The sequence below is a fragment of the Brachycentrus maculatus genome, unplaced genomic scaffold (assembly GCF_059751285.1).
Source record: "Brachycentrus maculatus isolate JH-2025_06_01 unplaced genomic scaffold, ASM5975128v1 h1tg000400l, whole genome shotgun sequence".
Classification (NCBI taxonomy): Eukaryota; Metazoa; Arthropoda; class Insecta; order Trichoptera; family Brachycentridae; genus Brachycentrus; species Brachycentrus maculatus.
In genome coordinates, this window is record NW_028281149.1 from 368645 (window position 1) to 389869 (window position 21225).

The 21225-nt window shown below is 33.5% G+C and overlaps 1 protein-coding gene and 1 long non-coding RNA gene across 7 annotated transcripts in view; one reads left to right on the forward strand and one right to left on the reverse strand.

The window, feature by feature from the left end:
* Nucleotides 1-2393: 2393 nt before the first annotated feature.
* LOC148302898 (uncharacterized) lies at nucleotides 2394-19617 on the reverse strand. Of its 5 annotated transcripts, XM_088270890.1 has the most exons (11): nucleotides 19549-19617; nucleotides 16470-16655; nucleotides 14850-14936; nucleotides 13794-13952; nucleotides 13427-13492; nucleotides 12665-12727; nucleotides 11142-11393; nucleotides 10387-10572; nucleotides 4989-5092; nucleotides 4337-4501; nucleotides 2394-2551 (listed from the first exon to the last, which is right to left on the reverse strand). In XM_088270890.1, exons 2-9 carry the CDS (start codon nucleotides 16588-16590, stop codon nucleotides 5079-5081), a joined length of 948 nt encoding a protein of 315 aa, XP_088127016.1. In that variant the 5' UTR covers nucleotides 16591-16655; nucleotides 19549-19617; the 3' UTR covers nucleotides 2394-2551; nucleotides 4337-4501; nucleotides 4989-5078. The 5 variants fall into 5 exon arrangements, with proteins under 5 accessions (XP_088127016.1, XP_088127018.1, XP_088127014.1 ...); XM_088270892.1 differs by lacking the exon at nucleotides 13427-13492; XM_088270888.1 differs by lacking the exons at nucleotides 2394-2551; nucleotides 4337-4501 and adding an exon at nucleotides 9235-9329 and having other exon boundaries at nucleotides 5035-5092; nucleotides 19550-19617.
* LOC148302899 (uncharacterized) overlaps nucleotides 19150-21225 on the forward strand; it is a 113442-nt gene continuing 111366 nt past the window's right edge. For both annotated transcript variants that reach the window (XR_015838561.1, XR_015838560.1), the window contains exon 1: nucleotides 19150-19284. This is a non-coding gene — a long non-coding RNA (uncharacterized LOC148302899). The remainder of the gene's footprint in view (nucleotides 19285-21225) is intronic.

The window sequence follows — 21225 nt, forward strand, 5'->3', positions numbered from 1 at the left end:
ACATTCACAGTCTGAGTAAAGGTTCTGATGTACACATTTTTTAAATTTATAATTTTTTTTTAAAAAGGAGAAATATTTGTGTTTTTATTATTTCCGCCTCCGTAGTGTAATGGTCAGCACGCTCGGCTACCGTTCTGGAGGTCCCGGGTTCGATTCCCAAGGGGGGTAAAATAAATATAAGTGATTTTTTTCACTGTAATATTTATTCAATATTACCATGGACTGGTACCTGAAGCGGAGGGCTGATCACCTTTCCTTCATGTGTAAACGATCAAGATAACACTGCGTTAATATGGCACAGTGCCCTATGCACCATTGGGGTGCGGATAAGGGTTTTATTATTATTATTATTTTCACAAATATTTCAATTTCATACCATTTCTGTGAGCCTAAGCGGCTCATTATTAGAAATGGACATCAAATTGCGGTAGAGGGGTTCGAACCCAGAAACTCTGACTTAAGAGTCCGCGACACTAACCACGGGACCACAATCCGACACATTTATGCAACATGTTTTTATTTATGAAAGAAAAGCTGCAGCCACTCATTTAAAAAAAAAATTATCATCTTTTTTGTTGACTTGTTCGATGCTGCCATAGTCTAATGCAGAGTTCCGCAAACTTTTTTTATTCAAGGTACCCCTCCCAAATTAAGAAGTTTTGGAAGTACACCAAAGAAGAAAAAAAGTTTGTTTTTATTATGATCACCCCTCCGCTTCAGGTACCAGTCCAGGGTAATATTAAATAAATAAAATAGTGAAAAAATCACTTATATTTTTTTGACCCCCCTCTCTGAGAATCAAACCCTGGACTTCCAGAACGGTAGTCGAGCGTGCTGACCATTACACTATGAGGCGGACAAAACTCACTTGGAATTAATTAAAATAATAATAAAATAAATATTTTTATAATTTATATCAAAATATAAACCATTCATAGCAAACCTGAGTTACTCCAGCCCCTGGGAACCGAATCTGTGACCTCCAGATCGGTAGCCGAGCGTGCTGACCATTACACTATGGAAGCAGACATTTAAGGATAATTGAATTGAATTTATGCAATGTTTAAACGAACCTTCAAGTAATTTTTAATCAGAGGTACTTTTTTGCTAAAATTTATCCATCTATCGTCGATATATAAACCTGTGCAATAAAAGTCGTCATAACGCCATTTTCTATTAAAATAAATAGTTTTTTTTTTTAAATAGCCTTATTACTAAAAAATATTTAAAGGCACCTTTTAACATTCAACCATTTATGCATTTCATTATACATTTTTATCCGCCTCCGTGATGTAATGGGTAGCTACCGTGCTGTAGGTCCCGGGTTCGATTCCCAAGAGGGGAGTGAAAATAAATATTGGTAATTTTGCATTTTAATATTTATTTAATTATCAACCCTGAAGCGCAGGAGGGATCACCTTGCCTACATGTAAGTAACGATCAAGACAACACTGCGTCAATACGATGCAGTACCCTATGCACCATTTGGTGTAGATAAGGGTAGATTAAAAAAAAAAAGTAAAGAAGACAGAATACAGCTAAAGTACAAATTTAAAAGTTCTAATTTATTTTATGTACAGAATAATTAAAAATATTAATAATGAATACTTCTGTAAAAATGTCATTTTGTGTTTGATATAGAAAAAGCCACACAAATTGCTTGAGGAGCCACATGTGGCTCGCAAACCACATGTTGCCGACCCCTGGTCCAATGGGATGTTAGGTACTATGGTGTAAGTTTCGAAGGAAAGGACCAATTGTGGTAACAAAAAATCATATAAAATAAAACCACTACTTTGTTTTGAAGCACTTTCTTATTTATGGTACATTTTTCTCCAACCGGTATTCACAAGCACCTTGTCATCTTCAGGGATGGACAAGTACATATCCGTTCCTGAAGATGACAAGGTGTTTGATGTTATACATTGTTTTTTCACACATTCGTCCAAGAGAATGCATTTCGACTGCATTCAGACTACTTTTATCATTCTTTTGCCAACTACATACTTCACTTCCATACATTAGGGTTGGAACCAGGCTTCGTTGTGTACTGCCAGTTTACCTTTCGCTGTTAGGCTTTTTATTTCTTTTAACTGATTTCAGTGCACCATTCACCATGTTCCCAGCATACACTCTCCTTCCTATGTGTATTTCAATCTTTCCATTCTTTGAAAACATACTTCCCAAATACAATACAAAATCATCAAGGTTATTATCTAAATCCATGGATAAAATATAATTTTAGTGAATAAAAAAGAGACAAAAAAACTCATTTAGTAATTTCAATTTATTTAATTAATAAAGTACATACCATATTTAGATTATTTTAAAGTACGATATGGTTTATGTATACAGACATACATATCTATATTTATATATATATATATATATATATATATATATATATATATATATATATATATATATATATATATATATATATTTATAAATGTGTATTATTTTATTTTCATTATATATTATTTTTTTCGTTCGTTATTTTAGTCCAGTTTCCATTCTTATTTTCACTTGTAGCACTTAGATTTTGTAGATGCTGAAATAAAACAAATCGTTACATCAAATTTTAACGTTGATTTTTATGACAGGTGTTGTGTGATTTCTGGCCTCAGTTTAAGTAAATATTTTTTTGCTTGTAACTAACGTTTGGACAAGTTGAGCGAAAGAGTGAGGAAAGAACAGTAAAAAAAAAATTAAAATGAACTTACATTATGGTACAAAAATTTTATTTTATTTTTACATGTATTGTTATGTTATGTCCGCCTCCATAGGGTAATGGTCAGCACGCTCGGCTACCGTACCGGAGGTCCCGGGTTCTACTCCCAGGGAGGAGGTCAAATAAATATATGTGATTTTTCAATCTAATATTTCGCTGGTTAAATGCCAAAGGGCCAAAACGCAAAAAAATCTAAATATGGTATCTAAATAAAAAAAATCGCAAGTAGCCGCAATAGCTAGCGCAGCGACACGATCGCCGCGCAAGACGATCTGCGCAGTAAACACGTTACGACATGCGCGTATAATGACATGAGAAACGTGATTTTATGTCTGATTTTTTCACAAATTATCCATATCCGTCGTAGCAAATGAATAACTTTATAGTATAACATGTAATACGTAATTATGTTACGGAGGAATACAAAAATTCTTTGCATATAGAATTTATTGCTTTTTTCAAATATCAAGCTAAATAATATAATTTACATTAATTTTAAACCACGTTAAACTTTTGACGATAAATTGATTCTGTTAAATTAAAAAACAAGTAATAATTGGGTTCCTGCTCGCTAGCATTAGTTGGATATTTGTAGGAAGGGGAATGAGTGGTGCCAAAGTTTTGAAAATGTTGGCATTTGGTCGTTTATTGGACAAACAAAAAATATCTGGTCAACCTTTCCTTCCCGGTGTTGTGTACCTAGTACACATCGCTTCTAATAACCATAATATCTCTATAAATATAATAAATAAAAGGCTACGATTTTAGGTATTCCTCCATGATATATTTACGCATTGATTAAATTTTTATAAATAATAATCAGGATTTATCAGAACATCGGAGATATTATATATATATATATATATATATATATATATATATATATATATATATATATATATATATATATATATATATATATATATATATATATATATATATATATATATATATATATATATATATATATATATATATATATATATATATATATATATATATATATATATATATATATATATATATATATATATATATATATATATATATATATATATATATATATATATATACAATATATATATAAACAGCGCGTGAAGAGTGTGCGGGAACCGCGACACTATATTCGTATCTCACTCTTACATACACGCATTGTGTGAGGAGCTCAAAGCTCAATGTTCTCTAGCTAGCGGTCAGTTGCTCTTGAGCTCCCGACAAGAGCGGACTTATGCTTGTTTCGCGAGAGTTGTCAGATTGTTTTTTTAATGTTTTCAGCAAATAAATCTAAATTGTCATAATTTTTTACTTCATTTAGGGGATTAGCTATGAACGCCCATATTTTTCCTGTTTAAAATCGGTAATTTTTGATTTTGACTACCCAACAACGGGACGCGCGTTTTATTTGAACACTGGAAGGGAAAGTTTAAGGTCTTCAAAACGACATTCGCAAATGGGGGAGTCAAAGACACTAATCTTTGCAAGGTGCTCTCGTACAGCAATGTCCCATCCTCATTCGACAAATGAATGATGTATCTTTTTGTCGAGTTGTAGTGAATACATCTCACCGGGAGGGGAAGGTTAAAATAATAGATGGCAGGTACTTACTGTAACTAACATCAGCGCTGAATGGAAATCGTCCTGCTTTCACCCTCACCGACACCTCGCTATCCTCACGACTCAGTTGTTGAGATGTCGATGGGATACTAACCACTCGGTCTTCTTCTTGCTCTGTCGGCTTTCTAGATACTTGCCTGTCTTCATAGCTTTCGACTGAAAATAATTTCATATTATTTTTTGACATCTCATCAAAGACGAAGAAAAATATGGAAGTCTGGGCATTTACGGGGCTGACGACCGTCATAGACTGGTTTAAGTGATCACTTTACACACGTGTAACATTCACTTATTCTACCCCTGATTGACAACCACACTACTAACCAAAAAACAATATGAAAATAAACTAAAATGAAATATTCTCAATATTTAAAGCATTTACTTTGTGGTTAGTCATTTTTACTTTTTTATATTTTTACAAAAATGTTAATAATATTAGTATAAAACCACTCACCGAGATTTTTATGTCTACCGGTTTCGAGACGTACCCGTCTCTTCGTCAGGACAATCACAATTCAAAGGACGAAGAGACGGGTGCGTCTCGAAACCGGTAGACATAAAAATCTCGGTGAGTGGTTATACACTAATATTATTAACATTTTAGTAAAAAAATAAATAAGTAAAATGAAATGTATATACATACATTCATCATTCCAGGAATGAAACTCTCGTATATGTTCAGGGTTTTTCCTGGTACAGTTGTTCCCATACCGGCATATTTTTCTGCTCTCACTCATACTTCAGAACCTGAAAAAACTTGTTTTAGTAAATGACAGAACTTCAACATCAACAGAAATTCAACCTGGTTTATTGATCTTCTTTTTCTTTTCGTGTCATGTTATGAACTGACATGACACGCAGCAGAATTTCCGAAACACAAGTTATACAAAATAGAGCTATTAGAAATATATTTCGTCCACCGTACACCACTCTACAATATTTGAGCACTACCATATAAGATGATTCCTTTTGACATTCTACCAACATACAGATTACAAATGCAATTCTGAAAATAATATTCAAAACGACCTCACATAAAACATAACCGATTTTTGACAAAGAAATTCATCAAAATAATACCACGAGGACACAACAAAATACATGTGCAGCCGATAAACACAATCATGTTTGGAGTAAGGTCCTTACAATATATTGCCTATACCGAAATTAACCATCTGTCTGACATACATAAAATTCAATCCAGTCAGGGATCCCAAATGAATAAGCTAAAAAAATATTTTATTTAATTTGCTTTTACATAAAAAAACACATACAATTTATATTGCGAATATTTATAAAACCACTTTCGATCTTTTAAGATCTCCGAGATCGACAGCTGTACGTGTGATGATGAGACACCTCAAGATGTCCCTCACCTGTTGATGCTTTGTCCCCTTTTCAGCATTCAAAGACAACAGCTGGAGGTACGGGAGCCTGGGTGAGGACCTATCCGACATCGGATCCGTGATAGTTCATAAGGAACGTCACGAGAGGTGGTATCATACATGATAAACTAGTAAGGACATTGGTACCATAAACCAAGCTAGGACACAAAATGCCGAACACTCTTCTAGTGGAACGGAAGGTTTGTTGATGACAGTCAACAGTCCGCCTTCTTCTGAGAAGTTTTACGTGGTTTCCTCCCAGCAATGAGCAAATACTGAAAACTTAATTGGCCCACACTAGATTATCTCTCCTGTACCCAATACAGATTTAAATAAAATATCTTTATTTAGTTAGAAGAAACAGAAATCCACTTAATGATCTATAAACCTTATACACAATAAGCAAGGTAAACAATAAATGCAATGCAATCTAAAAAACACTTTCGAAGTTAGAAGCCCTCGAGCAAATATCAACAAAAATACAAAGAATTATTTTTTATAATTCTTAAAAAAAATTGTAAAACAATAGTTTGTAACAGTATTTAAACATAAGTTAGTTTTTAAATTTATAGATTTATATCGAATTATTAAATTTTAGTCTAGATTTATATAAATAATACAAATTCAATTAAAATTTATACAGACCTAGCTTAGCACGAATATCACTCAAGCGTTGACTTAAAATGATTGTGTTATCAGTCTTTCTCTATACATTACAGATTTTTAATAATCATCGTCATAAATAAACCATGGAAATAAAATAAAAAGTACCTACACAATTTTCGGTGAAGTATGTCTATGGTCGACGAATGTCTTATTACTATAATTTAATATAAGTATGTAATGATATATATCTCTTCTTTATCTTTTTAATTATTCCTAGTTCAGCCTTACTCTTCGTTTTTTATTGAGGATGTTTTACAATGATTTTTCCACACAATCGTCTGAGGGAGCGCATTTCTATAGTGTTCATTCGGTTTTCACCCTTCTTTTGCCAGTTCCATGTTTCGCTTCCATACATCAGTGTCGGTACCACACACACATGCTCAATATAGTGAAAAATGGAAAACCGAGCGGTCCTTTACACAAAAGTGAATAAAATCATTATTTTGCTTGCAATGCAATGCTTCCAAAAACGTCTGTCATCATGAAAGAAAAATATAAGGTATAGGACAACAAAGGTTTTAAATTTTTGCTTGTATAAAATGTTCAGTCAGATTTGGGTCGTTCACTTTGGTAATCAAATTTCGACATTCATGATTACTTGCTATATAGTTTTTTCATATAAGAATGAATGCGGATTCCAGAGGAATTTATTGTTCCGATACAAATTTAAATAATTTCTCAATTCGCCAGCGAGACATTTTGGAGCGAAGTTGATACTAGCATGGTCATATGCAAACCTGTTACATATGCTCAAAATACCCTCTCTTCCACCCGCGCTGCAAGTAGCTTGCTCTAAAATTTAAGGACTGTCGATTTTTGAGCATGCTCATTTCTAGCAAAGTACGTATGTAGACACATGCTACTAAGTAGCATTTGCTCAATAATGGCATGCTCATGTACTAGTAATGAGCATGTGTATCTAGACCATTGTTCCGCAGTGTGTGCCGCGGCACACCAACTAATCACCACAATACACCCGTGTGCCGCGGCGGAAAAAAACGTCTTTTTGTGAAGAAATTAAATAAACTTTCTTATGATATTACATGTTTTGGCATTACATTTTGATAATAAATTAATTTAAATAATTTTTTTTTCTTTTCTTTGGTGTACCTCTGAAATTTCTAATTTGGCAGGTGTGCCTTGAACAGAAAAAGATTGCGGAGCACTGATCTAGACCTTAATGGCAAAACGTGAGAACCTTGAGGTTTTCCAGAGGGCACATATGATATATCGCTCACTCCTTTCAAGAACGTCACAAATCAAAAATCGTCAAATTTTAGTTGTGCATGTTTTCGGAATGTCCAGAAAATGTACTATGCCCCAGGAAAAGTGGCATATTTTTAACTTAATGTTTACCCGCTACAGGGCAGAAAGTGTTGTTTTTGCATTTTGAATAAAAGGTATTGTTTAATTATTTTTTTAAATATACTAAATATTTTCAAATGGAGAAAAAACCTTCAGGTTTTACCTAAAAAGATCCGTTGCACAGTAAAAAGTTCAGTAAGTGGCTTGATATTTATTTTGAATACATTGTATTATATTATTAAACTTTAAAAACGTTCTCCTGAAAAATCAAGGTTTTTGATTTATGACGTTCTTGAAAGGAGTAAGCGATATGTGCAACGTCAATGACAAACCCCTTTATGATAATAGATTGTAATCGACTATTAAAATACACCGAGGACGGAAAAGGTATTTCTACCCGTTCGGTCGATTGATGCTTATGGACAGGAAGGGTATTTTTACCTTCTGCGTCGGCCTCATTTCAAAGGCAGAAAAGAAGGAATTATACTATTATGTTTTTATATGAATAACCAATCTCTTTGTTAAGGTCTTAACTTTATGTTCATAATTGTCAAATCGCGTCGCCAGCGGTCCGCAGGCGTAAAAAATACCCGTCCTTAGTGTGTTAAGACGAGAACACCTATCAATATATGTAAAGATATAAGCGTGTTGGCAATATCTGAAAAATAAAGGAATGCTTAGTTTTATAAAATAAAACTCAAACATTGGTTTTAAACGCTTTTGTTTTTGGTACTTTTTTCCAACCAGTTTCGACAATCACCTTGTCATCTTCAGGATGGATATGTAGGGGCCACACGAGCTTAAGTACTCTCTTATGGTAGAGAAAGTCCAAAATAAGTTTTTGAGGTATCTCTACATGAGAGAGTACGGCTATTATCCTTGGCTCTACCCGACCCAGTTTCTCCAGGGTATGCTTGGCTACAATAGTTTAGAGACTAGAAGGAATGTGTATTTGATTACGCATTTTTATTGATTGTTGCGCAGTATGATCGATAATCCTGAAATTATCCAGAGCATTGGTCTGTATGTTCCCGATAGTTACCTAAGACAGCGTCGGCATAGATTGTTTCACATTCCTATACACAGGACCAACCTGCCGATGGTTATGCCTGTAGGAAGAGCTACCGCTATGTTGAAAAATATCACATTGGATATTGATCTGTTCCATGTGTCCGAAGGAGTTTTCCGAAGCGGGATTCTTCTACACCTTTAAGTCTTATTGCTTACTTTTAATATATGCCTTGAATATTGTTTGTTTTGTATATATATATATTTTTTTATTGAATAAATTGAATTGAAATTAAAAAAAAATTGAATTGAAATACTGAAGATGACAACGCGCTTGTCGGGACTGGTTGGAAAACAGTACCAGAAGCAAAAGTTGTTGGTTATTTTCAACCAACAACAATTTTTATAAAGTTTGAGTTTTAATTTGTTTATAAAATGTGCCACAAAGTTTAAGCAATGAAATGCTTAGTATTAATAAAAATCACGTTTATTTTATAAAATATAAAAAATGTTTTATTAACATACGTAGCAAAAGTTTCTTCATTTTATGTTGTATTGTTTAAGTTAATTTTGTTATATCCATTACTAATTTCACTTGTAGTACTTTCGATTTGTGGTTGCTGAAAAAAAAAGGATTTTATCAAAACATATATCGGATTTAACAAACACCTACAATCTCTCTCTCTCCTTATTTTAAAATATTATATAAATATTTTCCACAACCAAGATACACTGAAATATCTCTTAAAAAAAAGTACCTACCTTTTTTGTCTATCATTCTGGTCTACCTACCTTTTATATTCAATTCCCAAAAGAGAATACTTTCCTTTCCTCCACATCATAACACCTTTCTGGTCTAACATTTTTTGTCACATTTTTTAATGCAATTTGATACAATTTCCATACATTTATACATATCGCTCACTCCTTTCAACAACGTCATATATCAAAAATCGTCTATTTTCAGTTGTGCGTGTTTTCGGAATGCCCACAATATATACTATATCCCAGCAAAAGCGGCATATTTTTAACTAAATATTTACTCGCTACAGGGCAGAAAGTGTTATTTTGCATTTTGAAAAAAAGGTATTGTTTAATTTTTAAAAAAAATAAACTAAATATTTATTAATTAATTATTTTTCAAATGGAGAAAAAACATTCAGGTTTTATCTAAAAAGATTTGATGCACAGTAAAAAGTTCAATATTGATATTTGTTTTTAATACATTTTATTATATTTTAAAACTTTAAAAATGATCTCCTGAAAAATCAAGTTTTTTTATTTATTTTATAAATGACGTTGTTGAAAGGAGTGCTCCGCTTCAGGTACCAGACCAGGGTAATATTGCATAAAGATTAGAATGAAAAATCACAAATTATTTTTATATTTAATTTTTGAAAAATTTAAGAGAAATATTTGTTTTATTTTATTTTATTATTTACACAAATATTTCAATTTCATACTATTCCAGTGAGCCTAAGCGGCTCATGATTAGAAATAGGTATCAAATTGTGGTAGAGTGGGTTCGAACCGAGAAACTCTGACTTAAGAGTCCGCGACACTAACCTGACACGTATATTTATTTGACATCAACCCGGAACTCGAACCCGGGAGCTCCAGTATGGTAGCCAAGCATGCTGATCATTACACTACGCAGCCGGACATAATATAACTTACCATAATCCACATTGAGGTTGAAAAACATATAATTTAAATTTGCTGAAATTGCGATAGTAGACTCCTCGTGACTCAGTTGTTGAGATGATGATGGATTGTGAGGAACAACGTCTCTGCTTCTTCGTGGATTATCGACTTCTAGGTTGTTACGCCTCTGCGGTTGTCTGATTTCGTTTACGTTTCTAGCTGCAAATAAATAATTTTTACATTTTGGCATCCTCAATATGGAAGAAAGAAAAAAAAGATGTATGTATTATGCAAGCTCTTCTAAAAATACAAACAGGTATTTATTTATTTATTGATTTGGCGTTTAATTTGTAGGACTCCATTTTAATTTATGTATTAATTTTAAATTTAAAAACAGATTTTTTGAGTCTCCTGAGTTGTATTTTTTTATTAACAAAAACACAAATTTTTCTCGACACGGTTCATTATTAGAAACACAACTGAGAACTGAGATGGCATATCTAGAGTTCCGATATAACCAAGTAAGAGTGAGATGTGAATAGTGTCTCATAGCGTCTTTTTTTAGCATGAATATACCTACGTCACTCAATGGCACATTTTGATCGTATTGTTCATTTTTTTCAGAATTTTCGCAAAATATCCTTATAATGTGCCTGATAAGCGGTGAATGTTAAGATAAGTTTTTGTATTATCGAGGAATACCTAAAATCTTAAATTATTATTTATTACATTTAAAAAGTACTGCGGAATAGTTACACATCACCGGAAAGGAAGGGATGAATACTTACATGGGTCGTGCCAATATTTCCTGAGGTGTTCAGGATTCTTATTGTAACACTTTTGGCCATATCTGCACGCTGTTTTAAATTCCTGAGTTGGCCGGTGAAACTCCTTTATGCGAGTAGGGTTCTTGCTTCGACACTTACTCCCATGTTCACAATCTGGTTTCACTCGAGAAGTCTGGGAATTCATTTCCTCGACGTGGCTAGTCCTTTTACGTTTGCTTCCATGCCCAGAAAAATTCTTGCTCTTACTCATACCTAAAATACGAATTTTTTTCATTTGTTTAAAAACTCTTTAATATTTTACAATATATCATAATTACAATATATCATAAGTACAAAAAATATTGAATATTAATACAAAAACATATCCCACAAAGGCATGGCCCGTGTGTGGGTATACATTATATTTAAGGTTATAATAGGGCACTGGAAAGAATACAATAGATATTATCAGAAATAAAATTAGATTAAAAATGCTAATATAAACTACAAATATTTGATTTTAACAGATAATAAAAAATCATAAAGATGAAAATGAAAGAAGTTTGCAAATATGTACTATGTGAGTTATACGTTTAAAAGAAGATACTTAGATATTTTTTAAAAATAAATAATTAAAGCAAAATTTTAAATAGAAACAACCTTTAATCAATGTCTAACACAGGGGTTCCCAAAGTGTGCGCCGCGACGCCCTGGTGCGCCGTAGAAAGTAATGAGGGGCGCCGTGAGTCAATCCTCTATCGTTATCCGAAACCACAAATATTCCCTTTTTTGCTGTTCTCTGTTTCAATTCTGAATTCTTATAAATAAAGTAAAACTCAATTTCATACCGTGTATATTTTATTTTTTGTGCCTATCTACCGGACTACTATTATTGTAGGTAGGTACCTATTTTTTTCGACTATAATAAATACAGGATCTTTCATTTAGTGCTTTCTATCTTTAAATTTTAATAAAACGAAGTGTGCGTCAGAGATGTAGCATCAACAATATGGTCGCTATTAACTGTGAAAGTTTGAAAGTCTTAATTGAAAGATCCTATATATAGTCACTATGTCTATTCCAAATAGCTTACTAATGTAGGGCGCCGTGGCAAAATACTAAGCTTGTAAGTGCGCCGCGGGCTGATAAAGATTGTGAACCCCTGGTCTAACATATAGTCTTTGTGGAATGAATCAAACAGTTTTGAAGATAAGAAAATGGAGTGTCTTTGCGCGAGTCGAAAACTAAGCGTATTTCAAATACTTGTATACTAAAAGTGGTCAGGCAAGGAGTCTTATGATCGGCGTGTATGTGTGAGGAGATACAAAAATGCGGAAGACGCGAAGATGGTTTTAAAGACAGATTAGTGTGGCGTTCCATTCTCTCTCCAGCGGGATGGTTAGTTAGTTAGTCAGTTATGGACACATATTCCCGTATTCAGAAATCTTGTTCTTTGGTCCCTAATTTTTCATCGTTATGATGTCATTTGTCACCAAGACTTCCATATATTTCATTACCTATGTTGTGATGTCAATAATAATTACCTTCACTCTCTTCATCGGATGAATCTGTCTCAGGTTTATGACCATCTTTTGACTTCGACTGATCTGAAATTAATAAATTCACATAAGGTATCAAATTAAAAGAACGCAACAGAAGGATGAATGTAGACTGAATGAAGACAAAATGACACAGAATGTATTCTCTCAGAGATGTTTGAAAGATATTTGAATAGAAAAATAAGGAATGAATAAAAGGCATCATCCATTATACTAAAGCATTATCCATCAAATCACAAGTAGGATGAATGTAGACTGAATGCAGTCGAAATGACGCAGAATGTGTTTTCTCAGAGATGTTTGATGGATGTTTGATAGATGTATTCTGATATTTTGTCCATCATTTTTCATCGTTATCTCGTTACGGTGACATATCGCTCACTCCTTTCAACAACGTCATGTATCAAAAAACCTGATTGTACAGAAGATGGTTTTTAAAGTTTAAAAATATAATAAAATGTATAAAAATAAAAATCAAGCCACTTATTGAAATTTTTACTGTGCAACAGATCTTCTAAGGTAAAACCTGAATGTTTTTTTTGTTCCATTTGAAAAATTTAAAACAACACTTTCTGCCCTGCAGCGGGTAAATATTAAGTTTAAAATTTGCCACTTTTGCTGGGATATAGTACATTTTCTGGGCATTCCGAAAACATGCACAACTGAAAATAGACGAATTTTGATTTATGACGTTCTTTTTATGACGTTATTTTTCATCATCTTTGTTGAGACGTCAATAGTAATCACCTTCATCACTCTCCTCATTGGATGAATCTGTTTCAGATTGATGACCATCTTTTGACTTTAGCTGATCTGAAATTAATAAAATAACCCAATATACGATGTGTCGCCACTTATTTTTTAAAAACCTTTTTATAGTACATTTTCTGGGCATTCCGAAAACATGCACAACTGAAAATTGACGATTTTTGATTTATGACGTTCTTGAAAGGAGTGAGCGATATGTCTAAATGTATAGAAATTGTATCAAATTGTATTAAAAATGTAAGTATATAAAATAAATATAAAGTTAATTTTTTTTGTATTTTACCTAAGGCAGAAAAGCTGACCTTTAGAGAGGTAATATTTTAAGGTAATTTTTTAAAGTGGGTACCTGTATTTCCACCAGCAAGTCTCGCGCTCGTATTGTCTCCAGAATTAATTTTAACATTTGCTAGAAGGAATTGCAACTGCTTCTCTGTGATGTTCTTCTTCAAATGGCTCGGAATGCAGCTCGGACCAGCCACCTTGAATTTCCAGATAAGACTTTCCACTGAAATTTAACCAACGCATTTAAATATTATGACCGTGAATTATTGATTGAATTATTATATATAAATATATATATATGTATACATAAATATATATATATATATATATATATATATATATATATATATATATATATATATATATATATATATATATATATATATATATATATATGTATATAAATTGAAGGAACCATGAAAAATCCTTAGCAAGTGACAAGCAAGTTTGAATTTTTTTAAAGTATTATATGACTTTATTATAACTAAAGCGGGAGTATACTAAAGAAATATTATTTGAAAAGGTAATATCAAATATAGTGTGTTTTTTTAGAGATATACAAATTCAAATTTCCCGCAGTAAATTGATGGTGGCACCCGCCGTATGGCATGTTGCGCCATCATGTTGAAACCATAACTCTGTCACATTTGACTGATGTATGAAGAAAGAAAAGGTCAGTAATCATGGTAGTGCTCTTCATTGACCGTAAAACTCTAACCGTCATCGTCTTTAAAAAAAAAGAGCCAATGATTCCACCTGCCCATAAATCACACCAAACAGTGACTTTTAATGGATTTAATGCGTCTCGATAAAGGCTTCTTTGTTTTCTCCACTCAAAATTCGTCAATTCTGCTTATTGAACCCATTTAGCCATTTAACCAAAAATGTGCCTCATCGGTGAACAAAATTTTGCGTTGAAAAAGAGGATCAAGCTGAATATTGTTTTCGGCCCATTCACCGAACCTATGACACACATAATTGTCATTCAGTCTATTCATGGTGAAATGACAAAACGTAGTGACTACAAATCAACTGTCAACTGTCAAATTGACAGTCAGTAGAAACAATGTTGCTACTTTAAAAACCAAACCTCTAATGCAAACATCGAAAGTAAACTTACAGTGAGGGTGAGAATATTCAATGAAGTGTTTCAACTCAGTACTGTTGCAAGATTCCCCGTCCTTGCACTCACTCGGTTCACTCTCATCTGTAACATGATAATAATTACATATAATCATTATAATAATTACATATAGGCAGAGAGGATAGAACGCCACGCCCTTCTGTCCCGACGTCCACTCCTCGCTTCCTTCACATCCATACATCTAGTCATTCATGCCCTCCGATTGCGCAGACTTGTTAACACCACCAGATTGTAGGTTCCGAAGGATCTGATCGTGCCAAGTATTTTTCGGCCGTCTTTTTCCATGTATATTTACTTAGTCATTCTCTTGTTATGCATTCGCTCCACATGTCCATTCCACCTTAAAGAACTCTTCTTAATCTTTACAATTATCCTTGTTCAGCTTTTAATTCCTTTCTTATATCTTCGTTTTTAATTCTGTCATAAAATAATTTTCCACACGTTTGTCTGAGAGAGCGCATTTCAACAGCGTTCACTCTGCTTTCATCTTTCTTATGCTAGTGTTTGCTAGAATGCGCATATGAATAATAGAATGACGATCTCCTCATAGTGTAAAAATATTTGTAATAAACCCTTTAATAGTTGAGTGGGAAATGCGATCACTGAGCATTTTTTGCAAATGTCTTTACACTGTTCTATGCCTGTCTGCTGTGCTGGTCGGAGTTGTGGAGGCGTCTGTGCACCGGCCAATGTCGGGTCAGAATCGGATTTAGCTGACTAACTTAACTAATTATTTATTTCCACTTCTAGAAAATTTGGTGGTGGTTTTACAAACTTGAGATTAATTAGATTGGCAGTGAAAAAGTACTAGTAGTGACGTACCCGTCTCTTCGTCAGGACAATCACTACTACAGCATGCAAACAATACCACCCTTCACCACCATAGCACCATTTACACACTTAAAACTACACAAAATTTTTAACACATGCGATTTTTGGTCGACCCGAAGACCAACACGCACTAAAGTCTTCACCACAGACATGCGTTACGAACCGAGGTTAAATATGCTCTAGGGTTAAACGTATTAATGAAACAGCTTATATACTCGTAGGATGAAAAGAGTGGGTGGGGTTTGAACATATTATATTTCCATATATTGTAATATGCAGCTGTATAGGGATGTCTCAGAGATTCGGTGTGGAGGAACAAACACATGAGGATAGAAAGTAAAATGAAAATATACAAAATATGTGTTCCACTAATAGCCACTTATGGAATTGAGGCAAGAGCAGATACTTCCAGAACAAAATCTCGACTTCGAACCTCCGAGATGAAGACTCTCCGATCCATAACCGGAAACACACTGCAAGACTGAGTAAGAAATACCGACATTCGAAGCATGTGTAAGATGGAGGATATCGCGAGGTGGGGACGACAACGAAGGCGATACTAGAAGGAACATATAAACAGAATGTCAGAAGACAGACTTCCACGTATCGCCCTCCAAGGCAACCCTGAAGGACGCAGACCCCCAGGTACACCTCCGAAAAGATGGAAAGACAGCTGGGAGTCGACATCCCAAGAGCGACATGCGGAGGCACAAACAGATCCCTGGGATCTACAAAAAGAAGAAGAAGAAGAAGATATTTCCATACTGTTTTCTTGACTGCTGCTTCGAGCTCCTGTATTATCTGGTTCGGGTATTTGGCGTCTTACAACGCCTTTTGTGGGACGTTCTGCTTTTTTAGTATCATCAAACTCAATATCGTTCTCCATATTTCAATGTTTGTATGAAAAATCGCATGCACCTCGTCCCAGAATTTTCCCCGAGATCTTGTTCACTGTAAACACAATGTATGTTGCATATTACATTTTGACATCTCATCAAAGATGAAGAAGAATATGGAAGTTTGGGGATTTACGGGGCGACCGTCATAGGATGGTTTAAGTGATCACTTTACACACGTGTAACATTCACCAATTCTACAGAATATTGACAATCACACTACTCAAATTCTTTACTCAAATTCTTGGAAGTTCTATAAATATGAACCAATTTTGAAACATTGTTCTTGAATCACTAGAACTTCACTAGAGACATCTATTGGTGAGATGAAAATTTTCATTTATTTTCATCTCACCAAAATATGTCTCTAGTGAAGTTCTAGTAATTCAAGAATAATGTTTAAAAATTCGTTCATAATTATATATATATATATATATATATATATATATATATATATATATATATATATATATATATATATATATATATATATATATATATATATATATATATATATATATATATATAAATATATATATATATAATATATATATATATATATATATATATATATATATATATATATATATATATATATATATATATATATATATATATATATATATATATATATATATATATATATATATATATATATATATATATATATATATATATATATATATATATATATATATATATATATATATATACATATATATATATATATATATAGAACTTCCTAGAATTTGAGTAGTGTAGTTGTCAATAGTGGGTAGAATTGTTGAATGTTACACGTGTGTAAAGTGATCACTTAAACCAGCCTATGACGGTCGTCAGCCCCGTAAATGCCCAGACGTCCATATTCTTCTTCATCTTTGATGATATGTCAAACAAAACAATGTATGCTTATTGTCAACATTCTGAGTGTGACCAAAATTTTTTTTCATTCAAACCCTTATCCGCACCCCAATAGTGCATAGGGCACTGCAGTGTTATAATAAAAACGCAGTGTTATCTTGATCGTTAACACATGAAGGAAAGGTGATCAGCCCTCCGTTTCAGGTACCAGTCCAGGGTAATTTTAATTTAATATTACAGTGAATAATATTTTACACAAATAAAGTATTTGCACACACTCAAAATGTTGTATCTGGTCAAATTATAAGCTGAAATAATAAAATTAAAAGAATATTTTCCGGCGGTCTCATGTATGTGATTATAATTCAGGATTCGGACCTCAGATAGAAATGAAAGAGAGAAACAAAAGCAATTTAAAAAAAATTTCTTTAGTTAGCTTATATTATATTTAACACGATCTACTTTTTACACTTAATGTACATCATACGAGTACGTATATTTATATATATATATATATATATATATATATATATATATATATATATATATATATATATATATATATATATATATATATATATATATATAACCCTTATCCGCACCCCAATGGTGCATAGGGCCCTGTGTCATATAAACGCAGTGTTATCTTGATCGTTTATACATGAAGGAAAGGTGATCAGTCCTCCGCTTCAGGTACCAGTCCAGGGTAATATTGAATAAATATGACAGTGAAAAAATCACTTATATTTATTTTACCCCCCTTGGGAATCGAACCCGGGACCTCCAGAACGGTAGCCGAGCGTGCTGACCATTACACTACGGAGGCGGACAATATATTTACATCTTCTTATAGTAAACAAAACTTTATTTTAAAATTCTTCATACATTCGGGCATCTCATCATATATTTTCAAACTTATCTATATTATACACTTATTCTACATTTTTTTTAAAAGAAGAAGAAGAAATAATAAAAAAAGAAGAAAAAGGAAAAGAAGAAGAATAAGTTTTTTCATTATTATACAATATCACAGTACCTACAAAATTTCACGAATCGGATCTAATGTATTTGTTTTCTGTCGTTCGATAAAAATTTACGCATGTTTGAACATGTTTTATTACAGATTCTGTTGCAGTGCTCACTTGTTTAGAATACATGTCCGGGATACTGCCATGTGTGAATGCCGTCTTGAAGAGGAGGATCTAGATCACATGTTCTTTGGGTGCCCGTTGAATGACGGCTACCCGAGCTTCCTTTCAGACCACTCCACCATAAACGTCCCATTTCCCACCAACATCTTAACCTTACTAACCTCCCCTAACAAACTTGTTTATAAAATAATTTGTAAATACCTTAAAATTAATTGTATAAATTTGTAAAGGTGTATGATAACTTACTAAAATAACTCACTAAACAAACTAACATAACTAATAAAACTAACCCCACTAACAGGAATACTAACACTTACATATAAGTCAAATGTAAAAAGTGTAAATAAAGAATAACTCGACACTGGCTATAACACCCAAGAAGGGTGAAAAGCCATCAGAAAGAAGAAGAAGAAGAAGAAGATTACAGATTCTGTGAGTTGTCAAAATGTAAGGTTATGTGTGACTTGCTGAATCGTCAAAATACATTTTATTTATTTAAACATATTACGTACATAAGTCACATATACATTATCCCCGATGAGTAATTTCCGTGACTCATTTTGGGACATGAAATTAAGATTAACAAGATTGAAAAGCAGATGGGAAAGTAACAAACAAGAAAATACAAGTCGAAAAGGAAAATATAAAGCTATAAAAGGCAAAAAACAAAAGGTAAGAAGCATGTTTAAAGGAAAAAAGAGAAACTATAACTAATCACTAACACAAATATCTTTCCATTAAGTATTTTTTTAGTTCATTCATTTTGGATCCTTGAGTGGATTGAATTTTTTACAAATTCTTGTATATTTTATATACAAGAATGAAGGTTTCCGCTACTAGTCGATGTCGTGAAGGAATGATCGAAACACGTGTCACACTAGATTTGAATAAATAGTGGTAATAACCAAGAAAACGATAATAAAAATATGTACACACCCTTGATTTGAGAATATTTGCACGAATTTTAGCCAAACGTCTCGCGTTCTTCACTGACTTCAAGCAACTGTCTTATCATGACGGATGACGGTATATATTCCGAATTCGTGTTATCCGGTAAACGCGAAATTCGGCAAACTAATGAAATGAGGCGTTTAGTAAAAAAACTCCATTTTTACAATATTACATATCCATTTTTAAAATTACGAAAAACTTTTATGAACAATATAAAAATGCAGTCATAATTAAGTTGTTTGTCATCCATTGTTTAAACAAACAAATAAGGAGAGTTTATAAAATTAATTAACTTTGTTTTCACCATTTTTAAATAAAAAGTACTACTACTACTATTACTACCATCACGCCGTTTCCCCGCAGGGGTAGGTAGAGAGGATGGAACGCCACACTCTTCTGTCCTGACATACACTCCTCGCCTCCTTCACATCCATACATCTAGTTATACATGCCCTCCGATTACGCAGACTTTTCACACCGCCAGATTTTAGGTTCTGATTGATCTGATCGTGCCAAGTCTTTTTCGGTCGTCCACGTTCTGTTTTCCCTCTCACATTCGCCACATATATTTTCTTAGTCATTCTCTCGTTATCCATTCGCTCCACATGTCCACACCACCGCAAAGAACTCTTCCTAATTTTTTCAATTATTCCTCTTTCAGCCTTACATTCCTTTCTTATATTGTCGTTTTTAATTCTGTCATACAATGATTTTCCACACATTCGTCTGAGGGAGCGCATTTCAACAGCGTTCACTCTGCTTTCATCCTTCCTTTGCCAGTTCACTCTGTCACTCTGTTCAACGCACCATTTATTCTATTCCCTGCATTCACTCTTCTCTCAATATCCTTATCCACTTTTCCATCCCTTGCGAACATGCTTCCTAGATATAAAAATTCTTGCATCTGTTCTAGGGATTTATTGTGCACAGTAATCTTGCATTCTGTCAAATCTTTCTCTCTTTCAAACACCATGACCTTTGACTTACTTTCATTCATTGCCAGATCATTTTCCATACATACATCATACATTCTTGACACTATTAGTTGCAAATCCTCCGCACTGCTCGCTAGCAGTACGGCGTCATCCGCATACAGCAAGCAACTAACAGTTATATTCATCATTTTCTCTCCGACTCCCACACTTGCAATCTCTTTCATACAATGGTCCATATAGAGATTAAACAACCATGGTGACAATACACATCCCTGCTATACGCCTTTGGAAATTGCAAACCATGATGTAATGCCCCCATTCACTCTTATACTAGCTGTGCTGCCCTCGTAGAGGGGATGAACTGCTTGTATAAGTTTATTGTCTACTCCATATTTTTCCAGCACGCTCCATAATTTAATCCTATCAACCTTATCATACGCTTTCCGCAAATCCACGAAAGCACAGAAGAGTTTCTGATTTTTAGCCAAAAACTTTTCCGTCAGCATTCGTAGTGCAAAAATTTGATCTGTGCAACCTCTTCCACTCATAAAAGCACCTTGCACATCCCAAATCCGTTCTTTCGTCACCATTCTAACTATGGGGGGCATACTGGGCACACGTGTATCGTCTCCATCCCTCTCGGCGTTCCATTTCTTACACGTTGTAGCTACGGCTGTAGCGACGGATTGGAGATTGGCACGGTTAAGACTTTGCGTCCCTTTCCAAA

What these genes read in the sequence shown, in the direction of transcription:
- LOC148302898 (XM_088270888.1), bottom strand. Translation starts at nt 16,590, where the DNA reads ATGGAGAACGATATTGAGTTTGATGATACTAAAAAAGCAGAACGTCCC. An exon ending in ACTTGCTGGTGGAAATACAG is followed by an intron (nt 13,493 to 13,793) that starts GTACCCACTTTA and finishes TATTAATTTCAG; the next exon opens with ATCAGCTAAAGTCAAAAGAT. An exon ending in GAAATATTGGCACGACCCAT is followed by an intron (nt 10,573 to 11,141) that starts GTAAGTATTCAT and finishes ATTTATTTGCAG; the next exon opens with CTAGAAACGTAAACGAAATC.